The 24,939-nt window shown below is 39.5% G+C and overlaps 1 protein-coding gene across 8 annotated transcripts in view; it reads right to left on the reverse strand.

The window, feature by feature from the left end:
- Nucleotides 1-1,671: 1,671 nt before the first annotated feature.
- LOC105463245 (synaptotagmin like 5) overlaps nucleotides 1,672-24,939 on the reverse strand; it is a 243,625-nt gene continuing 220,357 nt past the window's right edge. For all 8 annotated transcript variants that reach the window (XM_071089131.1, XM_071089130.1, XM_071089128.1 and 5 more), the window contains 7 exons: nucleotides 23,531-23,709; nucleotides 21,600-21,699; nucleotides 19,808-19,969; nucleotides 10,200-10,308; nucleotides 8,449-8,584; nucleotides 5,093-5,301; nucleotides 1,672-4,013 (listed from right to left, as the gene is read on the reverse strand). In XM_071089131.1, coding sequence (XP_070945232.1) covers nucleotides 3,871-4,013; nucleotides 5,093-5,301; nucleotides 8,449-8,584; nucleotides 10,200-10,308; nucleotides 19,808-19,969; nucleotides 21,600-21,699; nucleotides 23,531-23,709 — 1,038 coding nt within the window. In that variant the 3' untranslated portion in view covers nucleotides 1,672-3,870. The remainder of the gene's footprint in view (nucleotides 4,014-5,092; nucleotides 5,302-8,448; nucleotides 8,585-10,199; nucleotides 10,309-19,807; nucleotides 19,970-21,599; nucleotides 21,700-23,530; nucleotides 23,710-24,939) is intronic.

The following is a 24,939-nucleotide window of genomic DNA, read 5'->3' on the forward strand; positions in this document are numbered from 1 at the left end:
AGGACTCATTACATTCATAATTTATTATAATTGTGATGCGTGCACTGAAGGGGAAATAGAGGCAGGCTGCTGTGACCTGGCTCAGTAGAGAGTCATCAGGGAAGGTTTCCCTGAGGAGGTAACATTATAGACCTGGATGACTAATGGGAATCAGGCTGAAGAAAAGATGGACCAAGAAGATTCCTGGCAAAGGCCATGAGGTGGGATAGAGCCTGGCACAACTGAGAAGAAGAAAAATGAATTCTGTAACTGAAGAGAAGGGGAGGGGCGGCATGGCCTGGGAGAAACTGCTAGTGACCATCTTATGCAGGGCCATGAGCAGGAATTTATATTTTATTCTCAACACAATGGGAAGCCACGGAGGGTTTTACAGATCACTCTGGGGATGGACAGATAGATCAATAATGGTAAACAAGTATAGTCAAATGCGAATGGCAGAGCTGAATTTGGATGGTGGATATGAGAGTGTTCACTATAAAGTTCTTTCAACTTTTCTGTATATTTGAACATTTTAAAATAACGTGCTGAGACAAATCACTCTGGTCACAGTAAGAGGAATGGATTGAGGGAGGACAAAATTGGTGGCATAGATGGCAGTTAGGAGACTGCTGCAATAATCTTGGAGACGGGTGATGGTGGCTTGGACTAGGGTGGTGCCATGCAGACAGTGAGAATTGGACAGGAAAGAGGAAGACTTAACTTTTCACGATTTTGAACTATTTGAATTCTGTGCCATTCACATGCATTACCTATATTTAAAAATACTATTTGTAGTTCTAGCCCATACTTTTGCCTTTTTTTTTTTTTTTTTTTTTGAGACAGAGTCTCTCTCTGTCGCCCAGGCTGGAGTGCAGTGGCGCAATCTCGGCTCACTGCAAGCTCCGCCTCCCGGGTTCACGCCATTCTCCTGCCTCAGCCTCCTGAGTAGCTGGGACTACAGGCGCCCGCCACCGCGCGCGGCTAATTTTTTGTATTTTTAGTAGAAACGGGGTTTCACCGTGGTCTCGATCTCCTGACCTTGTGATCCGCCCGCCTCGGCCTCCCAAAGTGCTGGGATTACAGGCGTGAGCCACCGTGCCCGGCCCAACTTTTGCCTTTTATTTCCAAGAGCAACACCAATAGGTTTCTGATAGATTTTTGCATACTTGAGTTTTGCATTATGGGAATACCTAGTTAGATGTTGGATTTTATGAAATCATGATACAGAGTTGCTCTATGTGTGGCAAAGATCTGAACACATAAAGTTCATGCTCTTCTTGAGTTCAAGTTATAAATTTTAAGATTTATTATTTTTCATATTTATTATTATTATTTTTTGTTTGTTTGTTTTTTTGAGATGGAGTCTCGCTCTGTCACCCAGGCTGGAGTGCAGTGGCGCGATCTGGGCTCACTGCAAGCTCCGCCTCCCGGGTTCACGCCATTCTCCTGCCTCAGCTTCCAGAGTAGCTGGGACTACAGGCGCCTGCCACCTCGCCCAGCTAGTTTTTTGTATTTTTTTTTTTTTTTTTTAAGTAGAGATGGGGTTTCACCGTGGTAGCCAGGATGGTCTCGATCTCCTGACCTCGTGATCCGCCCGTCTCGGCCTCCCAAAGTGCTGGGATTACAGGCTTGAGCCACCGCGCCCAGCCTTCATATTTATTATTAATGAATAAATCCACTTTGTTGTGTCTATTCCAGATATGCTTCCAGATTTCACCATCACCACCCTCTTACCTCCCCTAAAAATGTAATTGAAGACAGAATGAGTCACATCAAGTCTGAAGACATTTTATTTTTCCTATGTGGGAAGCAATGATGATCTTACACTTTTTGTTTTCTGTTTTTAAGAAGTGCAGCACAGGGATATGTGCAGTTTTTTCTTTTAAGTACCTTGCTAAGCGACACTAGACTAATAACCATTTTCTAGAATTAGGTGACCTATTTCTGAATAAAATTGAAATTGGATTGCTTATTCCCTTACTAATAATAATACTAAATATATTCTTAAATCAGTTTTCAAAATTCAAGAGGAAATCTAGAAATATGGAACAACTAGCAGAAATAAGCCTGAAGCTGATTCTAGCTCTGTTACTACTAAAACTCAGTTTCTAAACTTTCGAGGATTTTATATGAATTCATATGAAAAAAATGAGCTCAGAGGCTAGAATATGACTCCAGAACATACCTTGGTCAGGTATGTTCATGCTCAAGTAATCGGACTCTGCTTCAAATTTCTTGACATATGCCCTCTTATCCACCTTAATAAGCATAGCATTATGCCAAGGACTGTAGTGAAAAAAGAACACTGGCCTAAGATTGATAGCCTGCATTTAAGTCCAGATTTAGTCACAGCCTCTATATGGCCTTGGGCAAGTTATCTCAGCTCTCTGAAATTCACGTTTGGAATCTGCAAAATGAGGAACTGGGCCTGAGGTTCCTTCTAGCTTTAACTTTCTTTGCATCTAAGTTTCGTGGCTCAAGCATCTGGAATTCCAAGTGAGAGAAGATATGGTAGATTGAACTGTTGGCCCCAATTCTTCATCCCTTCCTGCATCCTCACTCTTGTCATGGCATCACTGTGGGCAGTGCATATTTCCCTGCCTCTTCATGTTGGCCATCTGACTTCCTTTGACCAATGAGATATCAGTAGACATGACACAACCAGGGGCTGAAAATGTACCCGAGCAGTGGGGCTCATCCTATTGCAATTCTGCCATCCAGATGCTCTGGCTATCCCTTGGGCTCAAAGAGGATGAGGCATAAGAAGCCAACCTAGAACCTCAGGCCTGTAGCAGGAAGCAGAGGTGCCATAGCCAGTCTTCAGAACTATGAGAAAAAGGATTGTCATTTTAAGCCACTGACATTTGGTGTGTTTTTTTTCATTCAGCATTATTGTGACAATGGTTAACCACTGCAAAAGGAGATAAGAAAAACTCAACGAAGGAGAAGACAAGGGGGAGAGAGCAGATGGAGTCCTTGATTCTCTCCCATAACAGGGCAGAAGAGAAACAGAAGTAAAATAGCAGGTAGAGTACCTCCTTTTTCATTAAACTAGTCTCATCAATGAACACAATGTGAAAAGGTACATCAATTGACCATTATTTCTCATTCCCCTTTAGTTAATGGCTTAGAACATTTTATAAAATAAATGTTTACAACAGAGCTCTCTTAGGTCATCAGTAGGGTAACCCTACATCCCAATTTTCCCAGGTCAATTCTAATCAACATCAATTGTTCTGATGTAGTTATTTAGCTCTCTTTGTTCTCAAAAATAAACTGATTTAGATGATAAATTATACAGTAATCATAGAAAGCCCTGTCAGTCCATCTTGAAATACTACTTGGTTAATCCACAAGTTTGCTGCAATAACAGGACAACCCCCTTGCTCAAGCAACCATCCCCACAATGCCTTCTTGAGAGCATGTGGATTCCTAGGGTGAGCAACAGTTGGCCAGTATCATTTCTTCTAACTTTTCAAGTGATCTACCTTCTCAGTGGTCCCCTTTCTCTTCAAAGGATTTGAGAAAATCTAAAGTAACTTATAATTAGCAAATGGAGGACCCCAATCTCAATTGTCGTTTCAAATGAGCTTGTGCCATTTCTTTTATGGTATAAACCCTATAAACCTTTGCACAATTTGCTCATTGACAGGACAGAGTAGTACACTTTCTATCATCCAATCAAGAAGGCCCTGATTGGAAGAAAATATATGTTTTTTAGGCACTCAACAAGACCCTAAATGTTCATACTACTGACATCTCTCCCTTCATGTCCCGATACTGTCAGATGAGAAATGGCAGGGAAGCAGAATCCCAGGTCTCAGTTTGCTACTGGTAGGAAAAGACAGCCAGATAGGCCCTGGTGGCCTCATTCTTGGAGAACTGGTCCCTCTAGAGTCTACACTTTCCCATGCTGGAACGAAGCATGAGTACACCCTCAAAAGGAGTTCCAGGGTTGTTGGCCATCTTCTGCCAAAGGCGCTGCTCTTCCCCCTGAGAGTCCATCCAATCCACGTTCTTCCCATGGCTCACACCTGAAGAAACGAAATGGGAACATTATATGTCACACATGAAATGTTTTTCTCTCCTGCAAGGCATCTATCAACTTCTGAGGGGGCCTTTTGACCAGAGTACCTTTTACTGGCTTGTTCTCACTTAGTATATATAGTGAGTGGTGTTAGAATTGAATCAATCATTTGCAGCCTGCACTATTCTCTAATGCCTAGGCCATATGAGGCAAATCAGGGTGGCCCTGGTGACTCACTTCCTCCCTACTTTAGCAGAGAGCTGGTTCATCTGGACTGTGCTAACATGACAGAAGAACGGAATGAATTTGGCTCTCTTTTTCTAACAAGGACACTTTTCTGACCTGGGGAGTTTTCCTTTTAGTGGTATAGATATTCTTGGCTCCCCTTAATCTATAAATAAGTAATTATCATAGTGATAGGACCTTCCTCAACAGAAATATTTACCATGGTGTATGCAGATGGTCTCATCTATGTCTGGCTTAGGCTATGGGATAATGAGAGTTAGGGGGACTGCACGTGCTCTACTACTGTAATCCCTTTTCCAATTCACCCTGTTACAGTTGTGTCTTGTGGCACCAGTGGTGGGTTTCCTTGATCTGTTTTTAACAACATTGATGTTATTTTTATGAAAAAATGATTTCTTTTCAATTCAACCAGTATGAATAATAGCTGCAAGTGCTGGACAGAACTGAGAAGATGATGAAGTAATGTTGGTCTTGAAAGTCGCTGTCCTCCTATCAGAAGGCTGTGCTGTCTTGGTAATCATCTTCTGAGCAAAATCTGAAGCAAGGTCCAAGAAAGTACTTAAAATTCACTTAGACTAAAGTGTAAATGTTAGTCTATGAAAGGACTGAATGTCAACATTATATCTTCCAATCTTCTAGCCTAAGGATACAAAGGTAGTGTAGTTATATTTGTATTTTAACAATGAATAGATCCTTAGCTAAAGGAATGAAGCATTTGTGGTAATTTCAGGATTTAGCTGAAACTACGTATGTATATCCACTGCACATCACACCTGCAAGAATAGTGCCCCCAAACGGACCCAGTCACAGATCATCCCTGTGGGTCCCCAAATCCCTCACCACTTCCAGAATTCAAACGAACTCCTCCCAGAAAAATGTTGCTGGAAAAGGCCTCCTTGTCCCAGATGGTAAGTTCTAGGCAAACATTCTTTATATCCTGGGGATGGATGCCACTGAACATGAATGTATGATTCCACTGAGGGTTAACACTCTTTTTTATTACCAGAGTTTTGTGCTTGGTGGCTTTGCTATCATCAGGGAGCAGGTAGCTGCAGGAGGAAAAACAATCAAACCATCAGTAAGACAGCAGACAGAAAATGTCAATGTGCACGCAAGTGTGATGTGTCTATCTGATTTTTCTTCCCAGGCTTCTATATGCTTAAATCTGGATTTATATAGTGGAATGACTTTAATGCCCTCATTCTCCTTTCTAATCCTATTTTCGTCCTTCCTTCCATCTTGAAAAGAAAATACCTCCTGCAATAGACACTATTGTATGCCCTGCTTCACATCTTTTTGGCCCTCCTTGGAGCTGACTTGCAGCAGGATGGGAAGTTCCTGATATGCTTTCAGCTTCCTACCTCAAGTGCTTGTGTCTTTTGACACAAGGAATAAATTCCTCTAATTAAGGAATTTATCTGATATTGTGTTAGCTGGCTCAGCTTATGTGCAGGAAACTCTGGGATTACTTGGAATTTAATGCCCCTGGGGCAACCTTTAACTGATGAGTTTGAGAAACTGGTGGATAATTCCCCAGCTTCCCTGTCCCTCGAAGTGACAATCCTAAGGTATATTCCACAGAGTTCCTCACTGCTTCCCCAATGGAATCAAGTTGCAGTTGCCCACAGTGGTAACCTGCCCATTAATATATGTTTTAATCAACTTCTCTTTCTTCCTTGTCTCATTTTCTCCACTTCCTCACTGGCGTTTCCTGAAATCTCTTCAAATAAAACACCTGTATCCTAGGTTTTCTCGACTATGGTCAAAACACTGTATGAGGCTCTAGGTATGTGATAAAAATGGCTGTTTTCCCCCTTCAGGGAGCATACTTTAGAAAAGAAGACATACGTACATATGGAATTAGTACATGGAACAAAAATGAAAAGTGCTACAAACAAATGACTTTACAATAAAGAAGATACATTCAGTCACTTAAGATTTCATTTCATGTCCCAAGCAGAGACTGATTATCTCCTAATATCCATTCTCTCCTTACATTCCTCTAAAAAACTCTGTGTTTTTATTTGAGCACAGTGTTGCCCAGAATAAAGATTACATTCCCCAGCCTCCCTTGCAGCTAGAATAGCCATGTGACTGAGTTCTGGCCATTGGGATATAAGAAGCAGTGCTTATAAAACTACTTGTTACATCTGGAAAGTGTCCTGTCAGCTGGAATTTGTATGGGATAGCTGAAACATGAGCAGCTATCCTAACCCATTAGGTGGATACCATAATGAGATGGAAAAATCCTGGGTCCCTGATAATCATGATGCTTCCATACCTGCCCTGGAGACCTTACCTTCAGTCTTTGTTTACATGTAAGAGAGAAAAAAAAAAACTAGTCTTGTTTAAGCCACTGTTCTTTTGGCTCACAGCCAGAAATATTGTTAATGGATATATTTTATATTATTAAACTTTACAGAGGGTCTATTCTTGCTCCCTCACTGTCTTTAAAAAAAATCTCATGTCTTTTTAGAATCAGCCTAATGTTTAAGTATTATTATAGATAGAATTTACCAGAAAGTTACTGGCTTTTGTTTTTCTTTCTAGAACAAAAATAGTCTTTTATTATTTCTGCTTTATAAATTTTCCACAAGATAAAGTGAATAGTGCTCCAGAAGAAGTCAAGTAGCGCTGCAAGGTCACAATGTGGCCACGGGTTGGGAGCCATCTCCTCATTCCACCAGACAGTGAGCAGCACAGGCTTACACTGGATGGTAGGGCTAATGACACAAATTGTAACTGCAGTATCCAAAGAAAGCGTTTCTTCTATGCTCAAATATACTGCAAGAAAGAGTGAAGGGCAGATGTGCCAGGATTCAGGCACACACACTCACCAATGGGGAGGCCCCAGAACTGCTTCTCCCCACTACTGGCTTTACCAAAGTTAGAACATGTGGTCAGGCACAGTGGCTCATGCCTGTAATCCCAGCACTTTGGGAGGCTGAGGCAGGCAGATTACTTGAGGTCAGGAGTTCGAGACCAGTCTGGTCAATGTAGTGAAATCCCGCCTCTACTAAAAATACAAATAAATAAATAAATAAATAAATAAATAAATAAATAAATAAAATAGCTGGGCATGGTGCCACGCACCTGTAATCCCAGTTACTCAGGAAGCTGAGACATAAGAATCACTTGAACCTGGGAAGTGGAGGTTGCAGTAAGCTGAGATGGTGCCACTGCACTCCAGCCTGGGCGACAGAGCAAAACTCTGTCTCAAAACAAAAACAAAAACAAAAACAAAAAAACAACATAACAAAAAAAACAACAAAAAGGCAAAGTTAGAACATGTGAGAGTGAACCCAAACCATTTCTTTGTAGGAAAAAATACACTTTTCTAACACAGCATGAGAAGAGGAACAATATTGCCATCTGACTCAAAGAATGAACCTCATGGTCTGGCATCATGGGAATTTGTTTTACTTTATGTGCTTTATGGAGTTCCATGAAGGCAGGGATAATATGTTATTCATTTTTGAAAGCATAGCACCTGGTGCTTGGCACATGTGCATTTTTGTGTGTGTTCAAATGAATGAAAAATAACCTTGCAGTCTTAGTTCTTCAATTTCCAAGATAAAAATATCCAATAGTCAGAAATCAAAAGGGATTTGATGTTTGAGTTGCCTAGAGTTGGGCAAGAGTATATATTTTAAGGGCTGCATTCCCTCAAGAAGCTGCCCTTTGCTCCACAACTTGGGCACAAATGTCTAGCAGGTGGTCTTGGAGCCTCTCCAAAGCACTCGACAGTGGATAAGTCCAGCAAGAATGCTCTGACATCTCTATTTTTTACAATTTCCCACAAGAGAGAAAAATATCAAGAATCTGATATTTTGGTTATCATTGCACATTGCCAGTACAAAATGATAATAATGAACAATAAAAATACATTACACCTAGAAAATCATATTTTTTCCACTTTTTCAACAAATGAATCTTACAGAAAAAAGTTGCCTGTCTTGAAAGTAAGAATGATGGGAATTCCTGAAATATGTTGGAAACAGAGTGACTGCTAGAATCAGCAGTTCCCTCAACATTTGTGTTGTTTTAGATGTAAGAGCCAGCATTTAAGGGTAGTTCTCACCCATACACTTCTAGTAAACAGAACACGGAAGGTTCACAGCCACCACTGGCTTATGGATCACAGATCCTTTCATCTCTTATTAAGTATCATCCAGAAAGGGCTAAAACAAAGTTACCCCTTCACAAAGCTATCAGAAGTGCCTCCTGACTTCACTGCTGTCAAATTCTTTGCTTCTTTGATGAACACTTCTAGTATTCCTCCAGAGATTACAGGTGACTCCTTCTTCTTTCCCTTTTTAAAAGTCTTATTTCCTGTGTCAGCCACCAAAATGAGGGAATGGTGGGGAGAGAGAAAAAAAAAAATAGAAAAATCATGGGTTCCATTTCAAAATTTACAAAGATCATATACAAAGATATATTTCATTTGCTGACTGAATTGGGCCTTTACATTATTGTATATTTTTATTCATTTAACCATTTTTGCCCCCATTGGATTCCTTCCGGATAGGCCTTTCATTTGTGTTTGTTGAAACAAATGAACAAATAAATTTAAAACTTTAAACACTCCCTTACAAAGCATATCTTTTCACAGGGTATAAAGGCATGGAATGCCTAAGAGTTTTCCGGAGCACCATTCCTGCTCTTAGTGAGAAATAACTATGATGAAAGCAATATACACACACCACAACTCCGAAAGAGAAAACTCCATAACTCCCTTTGATAGTTTAGTCTTACAAATAGTCAGTTTTAGTCAGAGTCAGCTCTAGAGGCTACAGCCCAAGCAGTTACATTTTAGGGTGAGAGAAATTTCTTTTCCACCTCACTTTTCTATTCTATGAAATACGTTCAACATGAATGATATAAACCAGTACCACAACCAACATGTTTATTTAGTACTATTTTAAGCACTTTACATATATGAACCTATTTATTCTTCACAACAACCCTTTGAAGTGAGGAAATTGAGGTCAGGAGATAGTGAGTTACTTGCACAAGCTCACACTGAAAAGAGTTATAGTCAATGGGAGGACAGAGGAGGCTGCCTGCAAGAGTTGATGGTAAAAGAAGGGCAAAATAGTTTGGATGTGTATCCTCACCCAAATCTCATGTTGAAATGTAATCCCCACTATCGGAGGTGGGGCCTGGTGGGAGGTGATTGGATCATGGAGTGTATTTCTCATGAGTGGTTTTGCACCGTCCCCTTGGTGCTGTCCTCACGATACTGAGTGAATTCCTGTGAGATCTGGTTGTTTAAAAGTATGTGGCACCTTCTCTCTTTCTCTTGTTCCTGCTCCTGTCATGTGAGACCCCTGCTCTACCTTCACCTTCTGCCATAATTGTAAGCTTCCTGAGGCTTCCTCAGACGCATATGCCTGTTTTATGCTTCCTACATAGTCTGCAGAACCATGAGCAAATTAAACCTCTTTTATTTATACATTACCTAATCTTGAGTATTTCTTATAGCAATGCAATAACAGTTTAATACAAAGGAGAAGAGAGATTTGTAAATTGACTCCATCTGATTTATTCCTTTAAATCCTGTGTTCTAGAACAACTTCCTCATCAAGACTCCCTGAATAGTTGTGAATGTCATAAATCCATGGAGCTGTTTCCTATGCTTGCCTCCCAGCAGCCTGCCTTCCCCCAGCCCTGGGGGAAGATCCTATATTTTTGGGACTAACAGAAAACAAATCTGACCACCAAGTCTGATCTCTAAGTATGAATTTTGTCCTTTCCTTGTAAGAATCCTGCGTTCTTCCATATACGGTATACACATCTCAACTTTCCCCAAAAGACAGTGACACCTAATCCTTTATGTTTTGTTTGTGTAATATGAAAGACATAGAATGCAACCAATCCCTGATTCCTACTACCACACTTCTAGAAACAGAATGTCATTGATCAAAGTCACTGATTTTTACTCTACCTTGGAGTTGTTCTGGCGGAAGCATCAGATTCTCTTCCGGGGGAATGTAACGTAAAACAACTGTCAGCTCTCCTTTGTATTGAAGGCCAATATCAGGAGCAAACTCCACCTGGCCAAGGAGAAACAAGTACATTGAAAGAGTATGAATGATTTGCTTAGTATTGTAGTCCACATTTGAATGTGCAGTATTTACTTGGTGGTATAAATGTGACAATCCATTCCCATTTCAACTCTGTTGGCTCTCATTGGTTTAAGAGATGCCTTAGGTAAGAGAAAAGAAAGGCTGGAAAACTCTATGAAGGCATTTACATATAACCTTTAACATTTAAGTAAAAGGAATTTGAAAGAAGACATATAACTTATATTTGGCCAGTCAATAGATATTGAGCACCTGTGATGCATTGATGACCGGACCTATCACTGAGTTTACATATATAGTTTGGGATGTGAAGAAGCAGGAATAAAAATGCCACTGAAAGTACCTCCAGAAATTACTTCTCCGTGTCATCTTTGATGTCTTTTAAGGCTTTCCCAAGTGATCAAGAAGGGAAAAGTAGGCAATAATGCTTGATTCACATGGGGCTGCCAGTCTTCAACTGTTAAAAGCAATATTGGTAATTCATATAATCAAAATTCAACATGGAGAAAGTGGTTCACTCAAACATTGTTGGTGGGAATGTAAAATGGTGGAGTCATTCTGGAAAACAGTTTGGCAGCTGCTCGTAAGACTAAACATGCAACTACCATCTAACCAGAAATTGCACTCTTGGCCATTTATCCCAGAGAAATGAAAAAGTTATATCCACACAAAACTTGTATACTAATATTTGTATCAGCTTTATTTGTAATAGTAAAAAACTGGAAATCACATAGATTTCCTTCAACAGGTGAATGGTCAAACAAACTGTGGTACATCCATACCATGGAATACTATTCATTAATAAAAATGGAATACACTATTGATAAATGCAACAAGTTGAATCTCTAGAGAATTCTACTGAGTGAAAAAAAGCCAGTCTTAAAATGACATATACTTTATGATTTCATTTATGTAAGTAACATTCTTGAAATGACAAAATTATAGAGATGGAGAACAGATTAGTGGTTGCTAGAAGTTAGGGATGTGAGTAGTGGGAGGGAGTTAGATGTGGTTATAAAAGGTCAACCTGAGGGACACATGTGGTATTAGAACTGTTCTGTACCTCGACTGTGGTAGTAGATACACAAACCTATAAAGGTGATAAAATTGCATAGAACTAAATATACACACACACGTGCACACACACACACACACACAAATGAGTACAAAACTGGGAATTCTGAATAAAATTGGTGGATCATATCAATGTCAATATCTTGGTTGTGGCTGGGTGTAGTGGCTCATGCCTGTAATCCCAGCACTTTGGGAGGTGTAGGTGGGAGGATCGCTTGAGCCCAGGAGTTTGAGACCAGCCTGGGCAACACAGTGAGACCCCAAGTAGCTGGGCATGGTGGCATGCACCGTAGTCCCAGCTACTTGGGAGGCTGAGGTGGGAGGATAGCTTGAGCCCAGAAATTTGAGATTATAATGAGCTATGATTTTGACACTGTACTCCAGCCTGGATGCCAGAGTGAGGCCCTGCCTTTAAAAAATTAAGCAAAACCTGGTTTGATATTATAGTACAGCTTTGCTATAGGTTACCATTGGGGAAAATCAAGTAATAAGTACATGGGATCTCTCTGTAGTTTTTCTTATAACTGCATGTAGATTTACAATCATCTCAAAATATAAAGTTCAAATTAAAGAAAATCAATGTGCACATGCACCCAGAACCTCTGTTCCATAGGTCTCCCACTTGCCATTGAGTCAACTGAACTTTGAGTTCTTTCACAGGTAGAGCAGGAAAGGAAACTTTTGTTAAGGTTTTCCTTTAGAGATCTGACTTCTGAGTCAAGAGCAGAGAACTGCTCTCTCAGAGAGGGCAGAATGAGAGTTCAGAAACCTAGCCCACTCATAGCTAAGCCAGAGACTGTTCAAGACTTGGCATAAATAAGCAAATAAATAGTAAAAAAAAAATTAAACATACTGAGACTATTAAAAAGAAAAGGAATCCTTGCCTGACTTTCCCTTTTCTTTCCTGCTGGTGATAGTAAAACTTACTAGTAAGGGTGGGAAAAATGCTTGAAATATTTTATTCAACCTTCTTACCGGGGGCAAAAATGAGAATATATGGTAAAATAGACTATCCATCTAATATTTAATCTGATTATTTTAGATCAAGTTCCTTGTAACTGGACTCTTCTTTTTGTTTTGACAATCTCAGTAAATTTTAGTTTAGGTGAGTATCATAAGTAGAAAATAATAATGGATGTTATGACAGATTAAAGATGGTTACCACTTTTTTGGTACTGTCATCAATGAGAGATGGGGTATTTGTGACCTCTCCTTGGGTCTGAGTGGGCTCTGTGATTGCTTTGACTAGTATTATAGAATATGGCAGAAGTGACAATGTGCCAGTTTTGGGGTCCAGGTCTTAAGATCGACAGCTTCTACTTTCTTTCTTGGAATGGATATTTCTGAATGCTTCCTCTGGGAATCCATGCTAAGAGAGCCCAAGCCACAGAGACAAGCCGCACGTAGGTGCTCCAGCTGGCAGGCCTAGCTGAGTTTCCAGCCAGCAGTCAACATCATGTGTAAGACATGGAAGTGAGTCAATTCGAACAATCAATGCAGTTGAGATTTTCGATGACATCAGCCTCAGTCAACCATCTGGCTGCAGTGGCACGATAAACCCTACGTGAGAACTACCTAGATGAGCCTAGTTAACCCACAGAATCATGAGAGAGAATAAATTCTTGCTGTAAGCCACGAAGGTTTAAGGTAGTTTGGTATACAGCAATAGTTAACCAGAGCAGGCTGTGTTGGCTTTTTGAGTGAGATCTTCGGGTAGGAAAAAGTGATATGTGTAGGAATCACATACTAATATACAGTGTGCTACTAGAGATCAAAAACATGCATTATTGGGATTTACCAACATTCCATTGGTTTTTAGCTTAAAATATACTGTTGACCCCGTATAAATATAGACCTCAAGTCTTATGAAAGGAGAACACAATAATGACGAAGCTTGTAGCATTATAATCACATACAAAAAATTAAAGTGGAGAGTCATATTGCAGTCTGCACATGTCTAATGTCTTAGGGTATTTTTGATACTTATACTTTGGCAGGAAATTCCTAAGCAACACCCTCTCCTGGCATAACACCATTGTCATTATCCAACCAACTATTACTTAGAAAAAGTTAGCAGAATCCAATCATATTCAATTCAACTCTACCAACACATATGGAATGCTTACATTTTTATAAGGCACTTTGCTAAGTGCTGTGGGGACACATAAGACAGACCCTGCTTTCAATGAGTTTTCAGTCTATGTAGTAGACATATTTGCAGTAGCAGGATCTATTAATTCACACTTAGTTAACTGACTCATCGGTTTAATTAGTGTTCTTCATCCCTAGTGAATAGCAGAATCCTTCCTGCAAAGAACATGCATCTGCTCCCATCAGTTGAATTGTATGCACACTGAGAGTCAGCTGCGTTAGTTAGTCCCCCAAGCTCTTTAGGCCAGGCATATTTATGATTGTAATTATATAGTTTAATGTCACATAAATTGATGAGTGCAAAAGACAGCTGCTACTATAACAATTCTGTTGAATACTTTAGAAGAACTAAAGATTTGAAAACAAAGTTGCTGTTGGATTATATGTGGGCTTGAATCTATGAAAGGTTAGAAAAAATCATAAATTTTTGAGAAGAATTTGCATTTAGTTTACTTTGAAAGTATTCTTATGTTCTTGTTTCACTCGGGAAAAAAACTCAAATTTGAATCTGCTGATGATGATGCATTAGGAGGAGAATTTATGCAAGGAATATATGGCAGAATTTTACTTACTGAATGAAATTCAAACAAAATTAATTGTCTCTGTATTAGAAGACTTGCAAATGAATGTACATTTATTTGGTTTAAGTTAAAAATAAATGTTTAAGAAATGCATTGGGAAGCTATAGTAATCAAAACAGCATGGTACTGGCATAAGAACAGATACATAACACCAATGGAACAGAATAGAGAGTCCAGAAATAAATTTATGGTCAATTGATTATCAACAAAAGTGCCAAAAATACACAATGGGGAAAGGACAGTCTTTTTAGTAAACAGTGTTGGGACAACTGAACATCCACATGCAGAAGATTGAAATTGGACCATTATCTCACACCATATACAAAAATCAACTCAAAGTGGATTAAAGACTTAAGCATGAGACCTGAAACTGTAAAACCACTAGGAAAAACATAGGGGAAAAGCTCCATAACATAGGTCTGGGAAATTTTTTTTATATGACCCTAAAAGCACAAGAAACAAAAGCAAAAATAGGCAAATAGGACTGCCTCAAACTGAACTTCTGCAGAGCAAAGAAAACAATTGACAGAGTGAATAGACAATCTGCAGAATGAGAGAAAATAGTTGCAAATCATACATCTGATATAGTTTAAGTTAAATAATTTAATATCCAAAATACATAAAGAACTCAAGCAATTCAATAGTAAGAAAACAAATAATCCAATTAAATAACGGGCAAAGGATCTTAATAGACATCTCTCAAAAGAAGACATACAAATTGCCAACAAGTGTATGACAAAATGCTCAACATCGCTAATCACCAGGGAAATGCAAATTAAAATCGCAATGAGCTATTATCTTATACCCGTTAGAATGGCTACTATCAAAAGGACTAAATACAGTGAGTGTCATAGAACCACCGTATATATGATCTAGCAATCCCACTACAGGGTATATAGCCAAATAAAATGAAATAAGTATCTTAAAGAGATCTCTGCACTTCCATGCTCATTGCAGCATGATTCACAATAGCCAACATATAGAAACAACCTAATTGTCTATCAATGGATGAAGTGATAAAGAAAATATGGTATATATACACAATGAAATACTATTCAGCCTTAAAAAATAAAATCTTGTCATGTGCATTTGTAACAACGTGGATAAATCTGGAGGACATTATGTTAATTAAAACAAGCCAGGCACAGAAAGATGAACACTGCATGATCTCACTTATATCTAAAATAGATGTAAATCTAAAATAGTGGAATCTAAAATAGTTGAATTAATAGAAGCAGAGAGTAGAGTGGTGGTTGTCAGGGGCTGGGGGTGGGCAGAACTGGGGGAGATGTTGGCCAAACAAAATAAAATGTCAGCTAGATAGGAGGAATAAATTTGAAGAATCTCTTTTACAACATGGTGACCATAGTTATTAATAATAACAATGCTTTGTATTCTTGAAAATTGCTAAGAAAGCAAATTTTATGTGTTCTGACCATAAAAAAGTATGCTATGTGAAGTAATGTATATGTTAACTAGATTGATGTAGCCATTCTATAATATATGCATATTTAAAAACCACATTTTACATGATAACTATATACAATTTTTATGTGTTAGTTCCAAATAATTAAAAATAAAAGAAATGCATTGAGTGTGTGTGTTTGTATGTGGGTGATTTCTGTGATGTTGTCTATTAACTGACCTACTATTGGTGGTAATTTCTAGGGGAAGAGGGTTTCTACTATACAGAAAGTTCAATGTAAGATGTTTCGACTATACAGAAAGTTCAATGGTGACAGTTATTCCAACACAAGTAAAAAGAAACTATTATGGGAAGAGAGAGATTAATCCGGATTGGGAAAAACAGGTGGCTCTTGCCTGGTCCTTAAAGGATGGGAGACATGATGACAGATGAAGATGGATTGGGAAGGTTAGTCCACGTTGAGAAAGCAGTAAGAGCAAAATATGATGGGGGTTGTGTAGAATATGTTTAGGGACTGACAGAAAGTCAAATGTGATCGGGGGAGTGTGTACAGGGAGGTAGTAGCAAGGAGGATGGAAATAAGGTGTCAACTCGGGGTTTCCCAGAAGATGCTAAGGCACTAATTTAAGTTATAGTATTTTACTAGGAAGGGTACTGGGGAAGGGGGACTGAAAGTGAAGGAGGTTTAAGGATGTGATTTCAGGCAAAGTTCCATGGAGAGTAACTTTTGTTAAGTCCCATAGGGGTATTCTGTAGATGTGACAGATCACGCTTCAGAGCTGTTCTAATCAGAGGCAAGAACGTGGGAGTATTGATGCTCCTTAATCCACCAGTCATTGATCAAGAATCTGCTCACCCCCAGGAGACTTAAATACCCAGGCTATGTTGGCTTTTCTGGCCTGCAAACCAAGCCCTCTCTAGCAGCCCGAGGGCTCCCCTCCTACAATGATTGACAGGGGTTGGCTGGTGGGAGTGAAAGCAATTGGGAGCCCTGTTTGCAAGAAAATGGGGATGGGTAGAGAACTAACATCTTTTGCTGCTACAGTAGGCCGGGCCATTCAACAGAACACTGAGTGCCAGGGTGAGGGTTAGTATTCATTCAAGCCATATCCAAACGCAGTAGGAAACCACTGAGACTACCTGAGCAGGGATGTGAAATAAGCAGATGACACCCACCACCTTCTGCTTTCTGAAAAAAAGAGAGGTCCACTTTCCACTGGAGTAAGGAAGAGACTCCCAGTGCATTTACAGGTGTAACATGGAGTAAGGAATTACAGACAAAAGTCTGCCAACAAAGAGAGAGAGCCTTTAAGCTAAGTATAATTCCGAAGGAACATACATTTACTCTCTGTCTGAAGGCAGAATAAGAGAATGTTTCTTTGGAAAATCACTTAATCTTGTTGTTGATTTTCAGATGTCCTTGGTTTATAATAGCACACTCTGGGAAGGCTTGAAAGGCAATTGATACTGATAAAACTTTCTTGTCTAACTACCTGACATGACTTTCAGAAGGATAATGATTTACAGCTAATAAATAATCCCATACCATGAAGTAAAATGGAAGTTATACTGTGAAACTACAGTACGTTTGGCATCTTGAGTTCTTTCTCTGCACCAGCCTCCTCACTGGCTTTTCACTGTAGGACCTAACCCATGCAAAGATAGATATTGAGGAACCTTCGCTAACAGAGTCAATAAGCAATAAGGCACCATGCCTTTCTGGCACTCCTAGTGCAGAAGTATGTCAGTATTTCTGAATTATTAAGGATTATTAATTCGGATCCCCTATTACTAGGGAAATCAGTCCCTGTAACTCACGTTTCACCTTCTCAACTGCATAATCTACAAGAAACGTCAAGTCTCCAAGGCTGCTCATACTACATCTGCAGCTGCTGGAGTGACAATTGCATTGAAATGACCAAGGCAGGAAACTGAAACTGAAGTGCCACTTTACATAGCTGGCTGATAACCAACCACACAGAGCCCAGCTCAGCCTGAGGATGAGCCACTAATGAAGCACAAGGCAGCCTATAGAGCATGCCTTTGTGCCTGTCTTCCGCGTTTTCAGAAGACATGGTATCTAAGCACGTCTGAGTCTTCAGCTTTTCTTCTATATAGAACAGAGGAAGCTGGGCAGAGGAAGATGGCAGAGGTTAGAGATACTAACTTCTGTTGGGTTCTTCAGAAATAGACTCGAAGGTGAAGATTTGTATGCAAGTGAATTATTAAGGAAGTTCTCTTAGAGAAACCAGTAAAGCGATATGGGAAGCAGAATAGGGACGAGTCTAACCTTGGGCAAAATTCCATGGAAGGTAGCTTCTACCTGAGGTGGTACTATACGTAACACTTTGGAGCTTTTCCCCACTTTCAGTAAAGGAAGTGGGCCTTCATACTCCCCCACCTATCAGTTATTGATGAAGGGTTGTCACGTGGCAGCGGGTACAAAAATTCCCAGGACTTCTGGCTTTCTGCCTATGTAGGCAAAAAGCTACAGTAGCCCGAGGGAAGTCTTCTAAAGAGAGTCTCAGGTGGAGGCTGTTGCGGCGAACCTCCTAACAGACATGGTTAGGAACCTAAGAGGATCTGGCAGAGGGCCCATGGTATTCCACAGTGAATGCGGTCCGAACTTTTCTACCTTCAGTAGGCTCAGAAAGACTCAGAGATGCTTCCCTCTTATGATAGGCTGTGAATCACTCATCGACAATGTGGAAGTGATTACTGAGGAAAATGCTGATTTCTAAGCACAAAGGATGTCTGGGAGAGGTCTAGGAGAGCTTACATATCCTTCCAGCAAAGTCCTTCAACTATTTCCGGGAAATTGACTGGAGGGATGCTATTGTTCCCTCCTTCAGAACCAGGGTATATTCTGATTGTCTTAAGCCACCTAATGCATCTTACCTCCCTGGCCACAGTCATTAGCTTAGAATAGGCAAATGATAGAATTATAATTAGGAGAACCAGACCCAATGCGCTGATTTGGCTATTGGAGGAGGAGGAACTCTCTCCTCTTCTGAACAGTGTGATGCAAAGATGAAAGGCTTTCAGCCACTGTAGTCATTAGAGAGGCATGCTTGGAGCTAGTCAGGGAGGACAATACTGCATGGAACCTGAAAATGAAGCCAATGAAGTTAAAAAGAGAGACCAAGAAATTCCAAGACTTTGATAAGATTTGAACATCTGGATCAAGCCATGCCTAATCACTGCTGGCCAATAATCTCCCTTTATATTTTGAGCAGTATGAGCTGGAGTTTCTGTCAGTTGCAATACAAGGACTCCCAAGTCACATGTATACCATTTAACATTTACTGAGAGCTTACAATGTTCCAGATAAAATGCTGACAGCCATGTATACAATGTTTATTCAAGCCTCACCACAGACCTATAAGCTACATCCAATGATTATATTACAACTGAGGACACTAAGGCATAAAAAGTTAAATAATTTGCCCAAGGTCACATGGGCAGTCATGAAGCCAGGACTGAACCAAGTAAGTTTGATTTGAGTCCACTGTCTTCATCATAATGTGTTTTTGCCTTTCTGTATATAAAGAATAATCTTTGACTGCATAAATGTGACCTTTACTCACCTCTATTTTGGCTTAAAAAGTACTGTAAATGCATAGAGACTCCAGTCACTTAAAGTGAATCCAAGGCACTGTTGGTCTAGATTAGAACATGCTATACAGTATTGGCATTTAATTATCAGCTCTAAGATTTTTTTTCTGAATGTAACTCAAGGCCTGGGTCATGAATCCCAAAAGTAGGAACATAAGAAAATCAGATACTTTAGCTACTGGTTATTCCCTCGTATAAGCAAAGGCAAGATCACTCCTGCTTATGGTCTGAATTGTGGAGAATGAGAAATAAAGGTAATGTTTTGAGATTGTTTATGCTGTATGAATTTGGTTTTGCCTATGTGAAAGTGAAGACTCTCTAATAAGATCATATAATGTATTGCTTTCAGTTATCCAATAAGACTGTCAAATAATACACATTTTTAGCAAAAAATATATATGGTTATGTGGCTTTCATTATACAAAAGACCTATATTGACAAAGAATTTCCAAAGCGGTGGATTTACAACATTTTTATAATATTATTCCAAAATTTCCTGTACAAATTTTTTGCAGATTATCACTTGAAATTTGAAAGTCTTCGAGTTCTTTAGGCCTATGACATCAATTTCGCTCATAACTTGTATCATTGCATAACTGACTGATCTAAGAGCATTTCCTACCTTGGGTTGAAGCACAAACCACTCATCAGTTGGATTTTCAAAGTTCCATGAGTCAAAAGGAATCTCTGCTTCCCCGAGGAAGCTATTACGTCCAAATCGATCATAGTGCCAGACTGACAGCTGCAGAGTTCTTGTTTCCAGCTGGGTATGGCTGATGGTGTACTGCAAATGAGATTTGCAACATTACATTCCACAAGGAGGGCTCTATCCAATTCCAGGACAGGTTGAAATTTACTTCCGACATCTTTCAGATCATATACATCAGTAACATGAACAAAACAAACCCAAAGAAAACTCTTTGTTTTTCTTTGTTTCTGCTACAATTGAAGTTCTATGCCATAAACTCATTTTGTGCCAGACTTAGCATTGAAAGATATTTGAGGTAGTATTTGAGGTAGAGGTAAACTCCAGACACTGTATACAAAGTGTTAGGTGATGAAGCTTATCCTCTTTCCAGTTTTATTGGTTTTTCATTTTCCTTAATTATTTTTTCACACCTACTTTGTAAACTCAAGGTTTAATATATAAATTCTCCAACTTCTTTCTTATCTTATTCATAATGAGAATCCCCAAATCCAGAAAAGAATTGACAATGAGAAACTCGCAAACACCAAATTTTATAAAGTCCAGCCTAAGTGTAGAGGTGAAAAGGTGTACATGTATATTAAACAGAAAGAAGATCTTTCTGTTTGCTGTTTGCTGGGCTAGCATTTTTTTTTTGGTAACAGCACTATCCAGGGCCACATGCTCACACACCCTCCAACCTTCTGCTTGTTCTATGCAACCACCATCTGGGACACACTTCAGACTGACTGACTCCTGATCTTGGATTAGTGTCTATTCTCGTTCTTGCTGTTATTGTCATAATTAACCTTGGCTCCCTGCTTCCTAAATTTACCCTCTCCCTGTATTTGGGCTCATCTTTTCAATCCTGTTACGGCCATTGAATATACCCTCTGCCTGTATTTATTCATTTGTCAGTTTGTTTTGTCTTAATATTAGCTCCTGCTTCCACACATGCTCCCACTGACACATGCAGGCTCATGGCTTTCTGTCTTTACCAATTTCCTCCTAAAATGGACTCTGCCTCCATCATTCTTGGGCAAAAGCCCATAAATTTCCATAGAATTGGCAATAATTTCTTCATTCCATTCTCCCTGGATGTTTCTTACCAGGCCAGATTGGTCCATAGCAAGGGAAGGGGTTAATTATGTGAAAGCTCATTGGAAAGAGATTCCTATTTTCTGGATCATTGAGCTGGATTGGGCTATATTTTATCTAGGCCACTTTTGTTGAGATTTCTCAAATCTGGCTCTTCATTTCCACTATTCGTTAACCACATACTTATATTTAGTCAAATTCTGAAATCCTAACAACAAACAGTATAGATCTATGCTATATTAGCAGAACAATGAATGTGTGCAAAATGACTGTTAAGTAGTGTCAAAACTGTGACAAACTTCTTTTAAGGAAGTCAGAAAAAGCACTGTTTGCCCAAGGGTAAAACCGATTTTTTTGGCAAGATGCATCAGCACAGATGCAGTTTGGCTGGATCATCTCTATTCAAGGTTAAAATTCAGTAGCAGCAGAGACATAAACAGAATAAGAGTGTTTTCGTTTCCTCAAAAGATGTTAGAAAAGTCAAGGGTATTATGTTAATTTATTCAAATTCTAATTTTCTAAAACATATACAAGCCTTGACATGCAAAAAAAATATTCTGTGTAGTTACTTCTAAACCACTGAAGTTGTGAACAGTATCACATGAGTTACTATGAGACCATATTTATTTACCTTTAGTGTTTCATTGAATTCTGGATTGGTGCCTGTTCTGATTTTGGTCTTACGCTTGTTGTTCCGGGACTTGTCAGGAAGAAGGTATGACTTGACATAACTATAGGTAAGAAAATATAAATGTAATTATTGTGAAACATCTATTTGCAAGAAATGTTCAAAGACTTCATTGTGAATAAAAGGGGCAAAGGGCCAGTGTGCATGAGAGGAAATACCAAAGAGAATTTTGTCTATATGAGAGGATACCTTAAAATGAGAACCCTGGGCCTTCCATAAGAGAGAAGTGGTAAAGTATAATGATAAAAGAGTGTGGGTTCTGGAGTCAAGCCACCTGGTTTTGAATCACTCCATGCCTCAGAGGTTTTGGTGACCTCAAGAATTTACTAAATAACCACTCTGTGCCTCAGTTTCTTCATCTGTAAAACTGGGAAAATAACAGTGTCTAACTGATGGCCTTCTGTGGATTAAATTAGTTGACACATCCAAGGAGCTACCGTATTGTACTACTCAACAAATATAATACATTATTAATGTTAACAGTCTCACAAACTTTTCTGGGATTAGATGCTTCTCTATTCCTAGTCTTGCCCTCTGATGTCAGAAAGTGGGGTCAATGGTAATGGGTGAGTGAAAGAAAATAGTGAAAAAGACAAAATAAACAACGACAACCTGAAGTAGTGATAGCAATTCTACCCAACACTTTAGCTTGAGCTATCTCAAGAGCCTCTTGAAGCAGGGTACCACAGCAAACTCAGAAATGTACAAGATGTGTACGAGGTTGAAATGTATAAGATGCTACCAGAGTTCTACAGAATACCTGCTGAGTTTTAGAACACCCCTTTCCAAGCTAGTCAAAATAATTACATGGGTCCTGTAGCCTTCTGAAATTTAGTTGAGGAGGCAGGTGGACCAATTTGTAGTCAGAATCCACTCATTTGTCTATCTCAGGGTATTTGGAACCAGGTTCACTGAGTTATTTATTGGACCTAGGTCATCTACTGTGCAGAAAAGGGTTAACATAGTGGGCCTGAGACTATCATTCTTCTAAATGCCTGCTTGCAAATATGGCCCTTGGGTGGCACCTGGCAACTTGGATTTCAGGAGGATTCCCACCATTCCCAGAACGGATAAAAGTGGCTCGTTGTTCCTAAATTGTTTGTACAAAGAAAATGGCTTATGCTGAACAGATTCTTTCCTTCTGAGAGACTGGAAATTGGTATGTGACCAGTTGAATTTCTAACAAGCTTCCTTGGTAGACAACATTTCACAAGTGTTGTCAGAACTCATCGCCGGAGGAATTAAATGCATCCTATGTGACTCCACTGGGAAAGGACCCTTGCAAAGCTTGAGCCTGATCTCCCCCGGACTTTGCCCCATGTGCCTCTTTGCTGATTATAACTGCGTGCAGAGTCCTGAGTCCTCCTAGTGAATCATTGAACCTGGCAGTGGTCTTGAGGACCCCTGACACACCTTTATATCTAGCTTCTCTCCAATGTGCCATGGTCCATACCTGCCCTCCCAGGCTGATCTCTAGAATCCTGAGAGCCTCATAATTGCCTTTTTGAGTTGTTTAATTGGGTAACAGCTTGGTAATTTTCTCTGGAGGATTTCCCAGAATAAAAATTGACAAGATGCTTTTGTATATCCTGGGTGTGCCAACATGTCAGCATTCTACTTCAAAGAGCTGCCTCTGTGTAAATTTCAAATATGTCAATCCGGAATTATGTTTTAAAAATCAGTTAATCAAGGACACAACCAGCATACATGTGCTTCAGAGAATATCCAGAAGTGTGGTATAGGAGGAACGTGACAATCAACTCTCTGAGAAGACTGAATCAAGAAGAATGCTAAGACTCTTTTGAAAAGGAAACACACATACAGACAAAAAAGGCAGTCATTGAAATAGTCTGAGGAACATGCTATGTGCTTACGCATCTGTCCTCTGTTTCTTTTCATCTCCTATGGCCAGATTTCTGCAATTCTTGACCAAAATGTAGAGCCCACCAGTTTTGTAGCAGTAGCTGATATGGAGAAGGATTTCACCACTGACTTTCACGTTGCCATAGTCTCCGGTTTCACTGTAAACACTCATCATGCTGTTAAGACTGGTCTGAAATAAACAAGATGGAAAAAGGCATCTAGTGTCATTCTAATGATCTCTTCACAGAATCAACTGACTTCATTCAATTATAGTTCCTGTTCTTTCTAATGAGCACGGAAGTCTAGGGTGAGGAAAGAAAACAAGAGTCACTTGTTTGGCTGGTATTGTATAAAATCCCAGCTGGAGAAAAGACAACAGAGCTAGTACCGTCAGGAAAAAAAGGTAGAAAACTTGCTTAGAGGGGAAGCATTTCCTTCTTGGGTTAGAGAATACCCTTTGCTTACTCACTTCTACTAATGAATACAGGGTAATTGAGGCATTTCAAATCTCACTTCTCTTCCATCCCTGCAGCTTTCTCCATTTTCACTGGTAGACTCAAGTTCAATCTACTACAAGGTGTAGAATACATTGACCGGGACAAAGAATAGCTTATCTCATATTCTGTGCTACCAGGAGCCACATACTGCTTTCTTTGACACCTACAGGGAGCATCCCATCAGTCTCTGGGGAGCCATAACTGCAGCTTTAACAAGGACATGCCAGAAGAACATCACATACCCACAGCTTCCACGATTTCCCTCAACTGAGTAGCTAGCTGTGTGGCTACACGAGTACTATGAGACCATGGCTTTGTAAATCTGTATAAAGTAGCAGCCCACAAAATATACCACTACACAATAAAATCACACACCAACCAATCAGGAAAAAAGTTTTTTAAAAAAGTCCAAATCTACCAGAATGAATGAGGCTTTCGACAAGACTCTAATGACATGAGACAGCTTTTAATGTACAGTAGTCCCCCTTACCCACAGTTTCACTTTCCGTAGTTTCAGCTACCCATGATCAACTGCGGTTCAAAAATATTAAATGGAAAACTCCAGAAACAAACAATTCATAAGTTTTAAATTGTATGCTCTTTTGAATATGTGAAAGGAAAATATCTTGGGCACCCAAAATCACAAAGCTAAAGGAAAAAGTCAAGCTGGGAACTGCTTAGAGCAAACCTGCTTCCCATACTATTCAAAGTCACCCCTCTGCTCACTGAGATAAAAGCATATCTAAGTGCCTCCTTTGGAAAGGCTAATAAGAAACGCAAAATAATGCAACTATTTGTCTCTTATCTACGTATGACCTGGAAGCCCCCTCCCCACTTGGAGTTGTCACGCCCTTCCGGACCCAACCAGTGTTCATCTTACATATGTTGATTGATGTCTTATGTTTCCCTAAAATGTATAAAAC

The sequence above is a fragment of the Macaca nemestrina genome, chromosome X (assembly GCF_043159975.1).
Source record: "Macaca nemestrina isolate mMacNem1 chromosome X, mMacNem.hap1, whole genome shotgun sequence".
Classification (NCBI taxonomy): Eukaryota; Metazoa; Chordata; class Mammalia; order Primates; family Cercopithecidae; genus Macaca; species Macaca nemestrina.